The following is a 14,195-nucleotide window of genomic DNA, read 5'->3' as shown; positions in this document are numbered from 1 at the left end:
TATATATATTAGAATATGCCTGCATGGAGATAACATCAAAGCTAACACACATGGGTTAAATACTCCAAAACTCCCTTTTTATTACAATCTCAAACCAGCCTAAGAATGTCTCACACAGCATGGGCAAGCTGGCTTTTTCTTCTGTGTCTTCCTGACTAGCTAAAAATATGGGTCCATTAAACTCCATTCTGTGTAAAACAGTGCAATTAGCATTAGCACTTTCCAAATGGCACAATTACTTGTTTCCTTGACCTCTGATTGTATGTGTTCATGGTCCACAAGACCATAAGGTGTACAATTTGTCATTTTAGGATTTAGAAGGGTCCCTAAGAGTGACCTCTTTGTGGCTGCTATACACAACAGTTTGTGTGCCAACAAAGTGTTGATAAGCTAGCCTAGCTTTGCTTTTGGCAGTGAAGAAGTTACTGCTGGGCACATGCACAGTATATTACAGTGTAAAGTACACTATTTAAAAAAAACACTGTATCTAGCTAAATTTTATGTCTTTGGTTGTGTATCTGAGACTGTATCAGAGAAAACAGAAACTGTATGTGTTCTGACTGTGATGTATTTGCATGAGGTCAATTTAAAAATCTGTTTCTGCATCATCACAACAGTAAAACATATGTTGGTTAGTGTGGTGAGAAGCGTTTAGCTTCTATCTTGGTCAGACTTAACCAAGTGGGGAAGAAAGTGTCGTAAATGTAGTGCAATAAGATTTCAATTGACTTTGACAGAATGGTGCTGCATGACCAATTTGCTGTAATGATATAATCCTTGGTGGCACAGACGGCCATGTTTTATGAGCAAAAGAACTTGGCAAGTAAACCGTACTGTTTTGCCAATACGGCTATTGCAAACATAAAATTAAGTGGCATCCTCAGGTGACAGCAGTTGTGTTGCTTTACACAAGTTTTATTTGAGCAAAGCTCTGAATTCATTTCTCCAAAAACAACATTAGAATACCAAACACCAAGGTCTTGAAAATTGTTGCTTAAGTTAACAAGCCCTTAAGCTCATTGAGTAATTTTATATGTGATACACAGTAAATCAGAAGGCCTTGGCATGATCTAAAGGATAGTTAGGTAAACGCACCAGACCTTGTGTGCCGAATCTGTGTAGGTTTGGCGGTATGCAGGAGGTGGGACACTCTGCCTTTACTCAAGTATGTGAAATGAGAGGATGATGACTGCGTTTGACTGAAATCTGTCTGTTTTAGCACTTAAATTTATCTTCTGAAGGATAAGAGGCACAGGAGAGAACAAGAGACCTTTCTCCTTCGAGTATAATAAATGTCATGTCGCATTTCAAACTGTCGATTAGCAGTTCCTAAATGTAACAGCCAGTATTTAAAAACTTCAATATCTTCAGTTCTAACAAAATCATTGAAAAAAAGTCTACAGGCAAAGATTATTTCTTTTTCATTCTTCTTCCGTTAATTTAGCATGTCTCGTCGTAGTAATTGATGTTCTGTCAAATCTCTACAACCTCATTGTTTCATTGTGAACACAGCATTACTTATAAAGAAAATGAGGCAATAATCAAGCATTCTCCCCCACCCCAATTCTTTTTAGTGAATCGGTTTGTTTGGATCAGAAAAAAATTATTTATTTTGAGTCCTTGCCTGACATTGTATGTCATATTTTGTTGCAATGAAACAGAAGCAGCGGCAGATCTCTTATTCTATATTGTGACGAACAATTGAATGTAATGGATTATGGAGAAAAAAAAATGTAGGACTGGGACTTGTTTCTATGTTGTTTGTTGAATGGATTTTGAAATTGCAGATGTGTATAGGCTGGGTTTAAGTGGACTAAATGTTTGGAGAAGCCCAAAATATATTATGTCTCCAGAAAGAAGTCTGTCATTTTCACCAGATGACTGAGTTTTAACATTTTGATCAAACAAGGTAAAACAAGCTAAAAAATAAAACATACATGGATGAATCTTTTACAATTAGAACTACAACATGCATTTATAAAACAGATGAGAGGGTGAATTTCATTTCATGCCAATTTTAATTGTATTTGAAGTAACTGATCAGTATTTGATTTGTCAAGTTTAAGCCATTTTTGATAAACAAAATATTGCTCTGATTTATTTCATTATATGAAATGTATACATTTAATTAAGTAGTACAAATAATTACTTAGAATAATTATTAAATATATTGCTTGTTTAAACAGCTGCAATGTAGTGGTTAACAGCTTGTAAATGTAGCCAACCACTTGCCTGTTGCTTAACCACTTTCAATTATGTGAAGCAAAGTCGCTTCCCCAATGCTAATTTTCTGTTGTTAAACGTTTCCTTATAAGGCACAAATAACCAAAAGCTTGAGGTGAATGCTCGCACAGGTGGTGCATTTAATTAAACTCTTTTATGGCAGAAGTAAAAAACAAAGTGATGGCTATAAAAATGTGAGACAATGGGTGCGGTCAGCAGTGGGCAATGTCAGTGGGTCTTGGAATGGGGCATTGTGGGTGCATTGCTTCGTTGACGAGAGTGAGTGTGACGAGTCCAGATGTGGCTGACCAGCAGAGCATAGCAGCGTTGAGGTGACACCTCGTTGAGTCACCCAATCAAACGTGGCGACAGCAATGACACAAGAAGCGTGGGGAGAATAGGGCTCACTGAACACAATGAGCTATAGAACACAGGGGTGATGATACACGACCTTCAGGCAATGTAGTTTTTTGAGAGGACTAAACCTTCCTCTGAGTAATTGGAATATATGTGCTTTCATAACCTTCACCCTCTGCTACAAACATCATGATAACTCATGGATTGTTTTGTGTCTTGCAGCCGTTCTGTTGTCTCTAATGGCATGCTTGTATACCTTTAAAAGTTACTGTCCTCTCATATATCGTTTATCTTGTCATAGATGGATGTGAGCTGTAGCTGAAACATGCGGTCACTCTCCTCTCATTAGGTTGCTGTGATACACAAATGTTAACATCTCCATCATTTCTGGCATATTCAGACACTGGATGCCAGTTCTTGAATAGAATTTATGAAATCTCTAAGAGGTAAGATAACAATGACAAAGATATGCAGAAAACATTGTTTCATCCTCAGCATACTGCCATGATCAAATGACTATTGGCGCTTTTCCACTGCATGGTACGGCATGATACGGCTCGGTACGGTTCACTTTTTGAGAGGCGGCGCAACTATAACGACATGTGAATAATCCCGCCCACTCTAAAGCGGTACTGAACTGCAGTGGAAATGCAAACCGTGCCGTGCCATGCTGTGCCGTGCCGTACTGAGCTGTACCACGCAGTGGAAAAGCGCCATATAATAACAGAATTCATTAACCCAATAAAGCCTACTGTATCTTATTTGATATGCAAATTTATGTGATCAAAACTTTGCTACAAAACCTGTTGTACACTATTTACAACATGCCTTGTATTGTCTGATTGATAGTTTATACTTTTTAGCAAGCAAACGGCCTTTAAGTATAAGTATGTATTATGTTTAGTATGTATTTCAAGATGAACACTTACTAGATTGAAGCAATTTAGGTTTACTTGATTATATATAAAAAACATGATAAATGTAAGTATCAAAAATAATACATCAGACTTTTGAGGAACATATATCTGTACATCTCTCAATCATCATTGTATTGCATTGCATTACATGTTTTACACCCCACAATAACATCACTGAAATAACATCTTACTAAAACATGTTATTATATGCATTTTATGCAAGTATTCTGTTATACTGTTATACAGATCTGACTGGCCTTACTTTTTGGCCATTTAAATATCAGCAAATTGCATATTTTTGCTCTTTTTGGGCCTCTGAAGAGTTATTTTTTCCCTCTTCGAATATGAACTATGTATTTTGTATGTCATGTTACATGAGCCATAAAAGCCTGATGTATCATTTAAGGGGGAAAAAAATTTACCAACTTTTTATTTTTATTTTATTTTGTCTAAAGGTTCAATAACCTGTTCCATTTACATTTTTCTGACTATCTTCCATATGTCAGGCCTTACAGTGTTGTATATGTATGCAAAGGATGAGTTGGGCAATCCTTTTGAACCATTTAGTTGCAATGAAGTGTTGATAAAGAAACCGCATGTTGTTTTTCCATTATTACTCCACTGTTTGCTATCCAAATCTTTATGTGAAATGTGGATGCAATTTATTTTCATGTCTTGAAAAAAAAAGGTTAAAAACTAATGCAAATAGTGATCAAAACTTGATTTAGCATACACACTTTGAATAAAAAGTGCAATCTCACTGCCACAATGCTTTGGCTTTGCTAAGGTGTTCAGAATGTTGCTATGCAGTTTCTAGGCTATTTTGGGTTGTTGCTGCTTAGTGGTTACTAAGGAGTTTAGGGTTGTTGCTTACTGGCTCAAATCCATGGAGTCCACCAAAGATCTCTCGTCTCTAAGATATTCTCGTCCTTAAATATGGACTCATTCAATGCATATTTAAGAGGTTGTTTTGACAGTTTTATCATATGCAAGCCGAAGAGAAAAATAATAGCAACAGCTCTTCAGAACATGATTCATGTCTGTGGTTTCACACCAATATTAATAAACAATAACTAACCATATTCTGATAACTACTCTGGCCAAGGAACAAGGAACAATGTGACAGGCCAACTATTCTGTATTTGTACAATTCAACAGCTCTGCATTCAGCTTGAAAACAATATATTTAGAATTGTTTCATGACCTCCTGGGTAGGCAAATGATTGAATGTTGCCACTGGTTTTCGCCTCACAACATCTGTTTGTCTGAATTGCTGGAAACCGATTGTACATGTACTAATGTAGTCAATTTAATTTAAAAGACATTTAAATGCTAATAAGATACACACAACAATCTTGTATTGCCTCAACAGCTCTGAAGTAGCCCCCTGGCAGACCCAAATATTTTTTCTCAGTTGTTAGACGTACAACACACTGTTTTTCATGATCATTCTACAACGGTGAGCTGGTAATTCTTACTCTGCGATGACTAGCGGGTCAACACTGTCAATCCAAAATGTAATATTTCTCCATGATTAATCACTTTAAGATGCAATCTCTATAAATAACAGATGAAAACAGTTGAAGGTCTTAAACTGTAGGAAAAATGAAAGGAACCTGATGGTGGGAAGGAATGTGAAGTGGGTGGCGACTTCAGCTGAGCTTAATTCATATTTAAAGAGTTCCTTTATTACATCTTTAATATCCTTTTTTGTTGGTATCCCTCAACTTTTGGCTCCCAGCACAGTTTAATTCACCTCCCATTGAGTTGACCGGCTCAGAGCTCTCAACTTCAGACTTTCATCTCCTTTCTTTCTGCCCAAGCTTTTATTGCTCTTCAGCTTTTCCTTGGAGAATTAATGCCACCATATTGGACCACAAAAACTCCAATACGAGTGCATAAAAGTATGAGGTCAGAGAGATTTACTGTTTGGAATTTAATATCAAAGCAAACTAAAAAACTACTGCAGATTAACTTTCATTGAAGATATTAGGTTGGCAAAAAGGTATTAAATCATTCCCTCATGACATGGAATAGAAATTAGGCAACTGCTTCTTTACAATATCAATCAGGTTGATGGCCCTTTTTGCCAAAATGCCTCGGGATGAAGATAACTCTTCCAGATTTCACTTACAAACTAAGGATAATTCTCTACATATGCCATAACATTAAGAGGATTAGGTTTAGGAAATGGATCATGATGCTCGTAGTGACAAGCAGCAAAGTAACTCTGTCACTATCTGGACACATCACTGTGATATGCCCATATCTGCTCTGTAATTTGAACAGGCTTTTCTTTTAAAGGCTGTATGACATATAATATTGATTTATATGTCTTCAAAAGGAGAGCTGTTTTTAAAGGTGCAGTCAATATTTTTTTATCTCATTAAAAATGAGATAAAACACAAACAAATGAACGGCACTTTTGAAAAATCTGTTTAAATCATGTACACTCATATAAAAAGGAGCCTAATAAAAACTGTTAGATTTTCCCACATTTGTCAATATTGAGACACTCTTGTTAAGAACATTTTAAGAACAATTTCAACAAGCTTCCTGTTATGAGAAATTTTTGGTTGTTGAATAAGTGAATCATATCTGACAGCGAATAGGGCATAGTGTGATGCTGCATCCACATCACTAGGTGTCAGTATACCAAGACAATGCCATAAAAAAATGACAACGCAATGCATTTTTTCCCCATTATTGTTCTTCAGTACAGGTGCAATCCATAAAGTCTAACAATAATACAGCCTACATAAAACTATATAATACTGCACACACTGCAACATCTTCTGGCCCATAATGACTGTCAGACTTCACAAAAAATGGGTCCACTCTGTAGACACACAGACTAAAGTTCAGACTATTTCAGATAAAACTTAATGAACTATACTTGCTAAGGCTACACCACAGCTCTGCCTGCTTCTGTTCGGGTTAATGAGTTATCGAAGCCTAATTAATTCATGGTGAATTTCTAAATTGAAGTCTGTGAGTTTCCATTACAATTAGAGGGACTCTGTTTATGGAGCGTTCCTTCGACATGCCTCAAAGAGCAGCTAATATCCTACCTCCCCTCCCATTTCTCTCATCTGAGGAAAAAAAGGCTAATTTTCCTCCGCCTTCAAGGATTTAAAGAATAGCTTTACTACACAAGAACCATAACCCTCCTATTCTGTTGACAATGAGAAATAAAATAAAACACACAGATGAGAAATATGCCTCATATCCCCTTGGCTCTAATTCGACAAGAACTGGGTCAAGCTCATGAGAAATTTAATTTGAACAGATGTCAATTAATACCCATTATGTCTTTACTTTGAAAAGCAGAATCCTTCTCACAATCTCCTAAAGCCTGGCACTCCACTAGAGATTTAGTTAGATCCTCTGTGATTTGTGTCTCATCTCTTGGAAATCAGTTTTCACCTTGTAAGGAATCTGAGTCAATGAGATTTTTTTTTCCAACTCTCTGGAGCTTGCAGAAATTGAGACAATAAATGACACAGGAATAAATCCTGACGTGGTGCATACGTACTGCTATGCATAAATGGGAATGCGTATGCAATAGCTATGCAATAGCTTATACTTAATAAGAAGAATTTGCTTATTATTACATATAAGCCCTTCTAGGACACCCCATGCATATGTGGATAAGAAATAAGAAAATAACTTACTTTAGTGTAAACTGCTCCACAGTAGAGTTTGGGACCAGGAGCAGGTAGATGTTGAGGGTCTCTCCTGGTTTTAATGGCCTTTCTGGTAGCCTGAGAAAGAGGTTCTTGTCAAGCTGTTTGTCTACCACCAGTTGTTCCTGACTGGGCTGGTACAAACTGATGCTCCCAATACGGAGAAGGGGTTGTTGGGATGAGCTCTCCCCTCTGGATGCCCCTCCCCGGCGTGGGTAGCTCTCCCCACATTCATCATTGCTGTCTGGATCATGGAGGGTATAGTAAAGCTCTACTTGAAGGGTCTCTCCACTCAACTCAAGCCCATCTGTCCCTGAGGACTTTCTGCGACCCAATGGTGCTACATTAACATTAAACCAAGTGGAAGGGAGATCCAGTTGGGCCAAGCACTGCGCCAGATTCCCTTGAAGCCTGCAGGAAGTTTTGATCTCCCGAACATCTCTAAAAGCATGCAGCCTCACACATGGAAGCTTGTCCTGAATCTTGAAGTCATCCCAGTCCCGTCCTGCGATATAGAACAGCACCTGAACCAGTGGGTTACTAGCAAAAACTCTAGACTGTACAATAAAAGCCCGGACCTTCCAGTTGACTGTCAGCCTTCCAGGAATGTCCAAAGGACTTGATGGCTGCAGTAGGTCCTTGGACAACGTCTGGTCTTGGGTAAAAGGTCCAAGTGAGATATTGATTGCAGGCAGCTCCTTGGTCTGGAAGACCACAAAGCTTTCTGAACGCTGAAGAGGGTGTCCACGTTGGCTGCCATATGGTTGAACTCGGTTCTCTTGGAGAAAGAAGGCCAACTGTGTGTTGGAGAGCTTAAAGTTGGCAGGGAGGTAAACTTCTGGCGGGCTGGAGGTGGTACTAGGAACTGGAACACTGAAGAGGGCATCTGAACTGGTAGGAGAAACTTTACCAGCAACTGCAAAGACAAGAAAACAAGAAAAAATACTGTTAAATATGCACTGACAATAGATAGTGTTAGCCAAGGATTGGAACAGCTAGCACATAGGTTTAAAATCAGTAGAGCAGATTCAAGAATTCAGGAACTCTAAAGTTCAAGGAACCCTGCTCAACACTGAACCCTTAAGTGAGCACTTAAGTGGGAACTTTATACAGCTTTACAGGGAAAGACCCTTGAGTTACAGCGCTGCAAGTGACTCTTGATGGAAAACAACTAAAAAATTACAGGTAGCAATGTGCTGGCTTTATTGGGGCTTATTTTTGCATAATAAAAGAATTCAAGAACTTTTCTGCATCTGCTGGTGGCAGGTAAATATTCTCCAATTTGCAAGAAAGCGAATACGTGTTCTCTCTTTCATGCCTCGGGAGATCAGCTGGCTCTGACAATAGACACTGATTAATGGCATGCAAGAGTGCGAGGTTTCAGATTAGATGGATTTGTATAAATTCAAATAATGAGCAAATTTTTAGGGATGCACCGATAACGATACTGGTATCGGTATCGGGCCCGATACTGGTCTCCTGTACTCGTACTTGTACTCTTTAAAATGCCCCGATACCAAACGCCGATACCACACAGCATGTGATAAACACCATATTCAAACAAAGAAACACCGACAACAGAACAACAGACAGCAGAAAGGAGTTAATGATGTCTACTACGAAGTATATGTATGCAATGAATATAATGTTAAACATTCAGTATTAACGCCTGTATAGCTGGTGTGCGCGAGCTGATAAACAAAGCACACTGAGTGGATTGAGCGTGCGGCGGCGCAGATGCGTGAGCTTGTCGAGTGAATATATCTTTCTCACAGACATCACTGGAAAGTTTGTAGTTTGGTCGGATATGTCAAAAACAAGTAAGTAAAACAATGCACAAGTTACTTAAACGGTAGGGAGAGAGAGAGAGTGAGAGAGAGAAATAGAGAGCGAGCGCAATTCTGTTGTGTGATATTTGATGTTCACTCACTTAGCACACGCATCATTTGGATTAAAATACATACACTACTTTCTGGCGAAAGTGAATCTAGGCAATTGATACAAATTTGGGTCCAAAAATTATTCAGACCGAGTCTGGGAAAAAAAACTAAAGTTGAGGTTTTCATGAAGCTGGACGACAGCATGCCCAAGAGACTACAGGCTGTCATTGAGGCTAAGGGTTGCCCGACAAGTTATTCATAGTTGTGTAAATACTGTCATACTACAGAACCGTGCTTCACTGAAAGATAGGCATGACAATCGCAGCTTCTGTCGAATCGCGATCTCGATTCCATTTCGATTTATCGTGCAGCCCTAATAGTGAATATAGTGGCTTCAAAGAGAGGACAGAGCAGGTCATCTTTAACAGAAATTCGCACTATTTGGAGTGAGATATCGACTTGCATGCAACGGTTTGTCCGATAACATATTGTACACAGAAGACATCATTGATCTCTATCTCTTGGGCTCCTTAGATTAACTACCTAAGACTAGATGCCCAATCGATTGTTGAGAAACTTCAATACACCAATCATAATCTCCCTGTACTGGAGAGAAATGGAGACACTCGGACCGTAATATTTAAAGCAAAGTTGACTAATATAAAAATACAAGTATAAATCTTTCAAAGCTATAAAAACCCCCAAGTTGTATGGTAGAGTTACTGTATAAAAAGAGACTGCCTTATGTTTTTGAGGGCACACATGCACTCTATTCAACTACAGAACTTGCCCTCACAAATAAGTGGAACAGTAAAACATACTTATCATAATGACAAGTCGAAGTGAACAGAGGATCCATGGCAAATCCACTTGAACAACAAAATGTCCCATATTCCACAAATGCTTTGCATTTAAACGGGGTACTTCACAACTTGAATCACTTCACAGGTACACACACACACAAAAAAGTATCCATGCAGCTGAAGCCAAACCGCAGCAAAATTTGATAGCTGCAGATCAAGCTCAGTTCAAGCTTTGAAAACCTGCTCAAAGTCTCCAAACTTGAAAGCACATGAGTAGTATCCTCTCAGTAGTAATCCAACTGTATCCAGAACCTGCTCAAAGATCTGAGAGAGACTGATCACTTGCGCCTGCTGGGAGGCTCCGAAGGCACCTCCTGCCCTGCAGCATGATCGGAGTGAGTCCACACTAACATTCGCTCACTCCATCTATTCTCTGCAGTTCCTGTTTGAGTGTGACTCCTCCTAGCAGATCCCGTTCTCCTCTTACAGCCCGAGACAAAGCCTAGACACCGCCCTGTCTCACCACACCTCACCCCAAACTGTAATAAACTCTTTGGCTCTCATTCACAGCCAGTGCAAAAGCACTCCTCCCAGGACACCACCGTGGCAGACTACAAACTACCCTATTACATTCATCTTCTCCCACTGGACGTGTTGAGGCAGACTCTGAATGTGTCTGTGTGAGGGAGAGTGTATTTGTTAGGGGGGCTGGGTTTGGGGGAGGGATGCATAGCTTGAGCGCCTTCAGGCAAAGAGTGGGGGATTAGTAGGAAGATTATTGACGAATTAGCTCTCCTCCTTTCCTCATCCAGCACCCTCTGGAAGACACATTTGAATGGAGATGGGGGATGGGGGATGGGGGTTGAAGGTGGTGGGTCGTCTACCCTTCCAATTGCCCAGAGAGTTCTCGAGCGCTCAGAGTAGCTGGGACGATGCTCTGTGCCAAGCTACGCTACTACAACGACAAAAGAAAAGTCTACACAAAGAGCAACAAAATATCATTCACGACATTTCTGACCAGTGCATTCCTCAGCCAGAATGTGACTCATCGTGTGCCACATTCTGTGATGCAAATTACATCTTTGAGACTCTACTTTCAAGGCAGGTTTCCTCCGCTCCATTACATTTCTGACGTTTATCATCATGCTCATTCAACGGAAAGGCTCAGATTATAAAAGCCAGAAGATTGGGTTTCACTCAAGCTCAGAGGTTTGAACACCTTTTGGTGTGGCTGTGGCCTGTGGAAACAGATATGAATACCACTTAAAGGGATGAGCTAATGCCTCTGAAAGGCAATCCATTACAAACATATTAAACACCAAAGAGCTCCTCTCAACTACTTTTTTTTTTTTCTAGACACAGGCAGTCTAATGTATATATTTCAATAACATCATCAGATTATGTGCTTGCAGTACCCCCAGGGACAGACAATATGATAGGTCACAGATTCAAATACATCATGCCCATCACTACATAGGCTCTGCACTGTGTCAAAAAGAAGGCACATATGGGACTACAACATGACACCAAAAATCCACCCCGATCCCTCCTCCCAGCCCCACTAATAGACCTCTGGGTGTAGTGGAGTGGCGACTGCTGTTGCTGAACTCAGTAACAGGATACACATCTGTTGATCAATGAGTGTGGCAATGTAAGATGCTGGAGATGAAAATAAGAAATTCCCCACAAGCATGCAAATTTCCTTTGAAATAATCTGTCATGTGGGGCAATTGCTCTAGGAAATAATCCATGCAGCTTTTTCTTAGAAAAAAAAAAAAAGTGACAACAATAAGCATTAGAAAAAAAGTCCCCCACCCACGTGCACACATTATGAAAGTGTGTGCAACCTATGTTTGCAATCTTGATGCTGTCGTTTGTTTCAGAGTCTGAAAATGCTTAAATGGCATTGCATTTCCTGGTTTGAATTACTGAACAAATTGAGCAGGGTAGTGTGTTAATTAATGAGCTGTACCTCAGAAACATCTCTATAAAGAGACAGGAGAAGTGCTAGTGGAATTGTTCCATTTGAATTATTGCATTCAAGTGTACCCAAAGGAAATGCGGAGAGAGGAAATTGAATGAAGAAGAGGCAGTGAGAATACAAGATGTGACATATGATCAAAGATTGGGATGATGCAATTTGAAAGGTAAATCACCATTCGACAGATAAGGAGAATGCAACATTCGATTTGCAAAAACAAAAATCTGCATAATTCTGTGATTGATAAAGTCACATCTGTTAAACTGATGTGAGATTTAATTTCATAAACAGATGTAGCATTTAAAGTAGAGGTAAAATAGATAATCTAGAGCTGCATGATTATGGATCAAATATAAACAACCGTGGATTGTTTCCTTTGACACTGTAATTATTTAATTTTCATGAATAAAATTTACATTGATATATTTTTTTTTTGGGGGGGGGGGGGCGGGTTGGCAACTGTGTACCATTTTCTTTATGTATGCTATACATACTGTGTTCTCAGATAATATATTGTGGTTTCATGCGTCTATAGAAACCAAGACATTGAATAACTTCACATTCTTAGCAGCATGAAAGACAAAACTGTTCATCATATTTTGTATAAATTGTTTATAGAATGCTTTGCAGCATTATAATGCTCCCATTATGTTATAATCACTAAAGCTGCTACTGCAAAATGAAGTGAAATATAAAACACATATTTGTGTATCTATATCTGTGCATCAGATTGCTGAAATCTCATCAGGTGTTTATTGTTATTGACAGGTATAAAGAAAACCTTAAATACCTCTTATTTACATTCATGTGCACAACAGACACCTCTGCAGTTGGTTACAAAACTCAACTGAAGCAAAAAAAATATGACGTAACTAGAACATTTTGATGGAACCTCATTTAGGCAGACCTAAATGGTATAGTGCAATCAACAGTCTCATGTTTAGTTAATCAAAGCAGCCTTAATCATAACCTTGATTGTTTATTCGATTAAGTGCACAGCCCTTTACAGTTGTTCTAATACTCAGCTATTTGTCATTATCACCTTACTGTCCCTAATTATGGCCCGGTTTCATAGACAGGGCTTAGCCTAAACCAGGATTAGGCCATAGTTCCTTTAGGACATTTAAGTTATTTTTATAAACATGCCTTATAAAAAAGCATTACTGGTGTGCATCTTAAGACAAAACAAAGGCACTGACATGTTTTAAGATCAGTTAGTGCAAGTTTCTTTCTGTTGAAACAGCTCAGATTTACATTTTAGTCTAGGACTAGGCTTAAGCCTTGTCTGTGAAACCAGGGGTAAGAGTTCATCAGCATTCATCAGTTAGGCCAAATAAAGAGTCCATTAATTCACCAAAAATACATTCAACAGGAATTTATAACTACAGGAACTCTGAAGCATACTTTTGATCCATGGCTATGCTAACGATTCTGTCAGTTGGAGTGATTCAGAGGGTAGTGAATGAACTCTGCCTTGAGTTAGCATGACAAGCAACAGTTGCAAATTAAGTGATTTACACAAGAAACAGGCGCTCCGACCGTTAGCATCACATCAGGCCTTGCCGTATCACAAACAGTAACTACTATTGCATTGCATTCTCTTCATTACAGCACTATGGCTTCTGTTTTCACTGAAGAGAATGTGGTGAAAGGAAATATGTAGAGGGAAATGGGCTTTTCAGATATTCCGACTCTAAACCGTTGACCATATTTTGCCATTACTTCAGCATTCAATACCATGAGGTCTAATGTATTTTCTCCTCTTTGCGCCACTTGCACTTGTCTGTCCTACAAGTGCCTTTTGCGATGAGTGGATGAAAATTGACTTAATAACAGAAAATGTGAGATACTGAGCGGGGAGCTGATTGCTAATGCGGTGCCACTGCTTTGCTGCAAAGTCATTTATGGCAGAATTAAATGAAAGGGAATGAGGAGATTTGTCATTAAGTATTTGACAGGGTATAAATCAGAATCCAGTGAATTCGGATGGTGAGGCACATTGCCACACATTCAGATTATGAAATATTTAAGTGGCTAATTATAGCAACTAAGCAAAATTATGATTCTATGCCAGGGCCGTGCACAGACCTTTTGAGGGGCATGTGCTGAAACTGAAAAAGGGCACCCCCCCTTTTTTTTACTGGTTACATCTTAATGATAAGCGGAGAGTATAGAATACTACATTCAAAAATTAGCTAGCTAGCAAATATGCATATTAACATCGTAAACATTAACCATGCTGTGAGTGTGACCATATATAATATGATTAAATGTTAATAAATTAAGTGTATCAGCAGATAACCATCATAAATCAAAGAAGAATTTTCTTAGAAATATATTTTACCTAG

The 14,195-nt window shown here is 38.8% G+C and overlaps 1 protein-coding gene across 2 annotated transcripts in view; it reads right to left on the bottom strand.

Annotated features, from left to right (window-relative positions):
* Nucleotides 1–14,195, bottom strand: part of tmem132e (transmembrane protein 132E) — a 380,857-nt gene that overhangs the window by 88,639 nt on the left and 278,023 nt on the right. The window contains exons 1-2 of one of the 2 annotated variants that reach the window (XM_016490584.1): nt 9,885–10,020; nt 7,172–8,099 (exon numbers count right to left, since the gene is read on the bottom strand). In XM_016490584.1, coding sequence (XP_016346070.1) covers nt 7,172–8,099; nt 9,885–9,954 — 998 coding nt within the window. In that variant the 5' untranslated portion in view covers nt 9,955–10,020. Of the gene's footprint in view, nt 1–7,171; nt 8,100–9,884; nt 10,021–14,195 lie in introns of those variants that run through there. The other variant, XM_016490585.1, reaches the window with a different exon arrangement.

The sequence above is a fragment of the Sinocyclocheilus anshuiensis genome, unplaced genomic scaffold, assembly GCF_001515605.1.
Source record: "Sinocyclocheilus anshuiensis isolate Anshui unplaced genomic scaffold, SAMN03320099.WGS_v1.1 scaffold246, whole genome shotgun sequence".
NCBI classification, from domain to species: domain Eukaryota; kingdom Metazoa; phylum Chordata; class Actinopteri; order Cypriniformes; family Cyprinidae; genus Sinocyclocheilus; species Sinocyclocheilus anshuiensis.
This window is presented reverse-complemented; position numbering and strand designations above follow the sequence as displayed.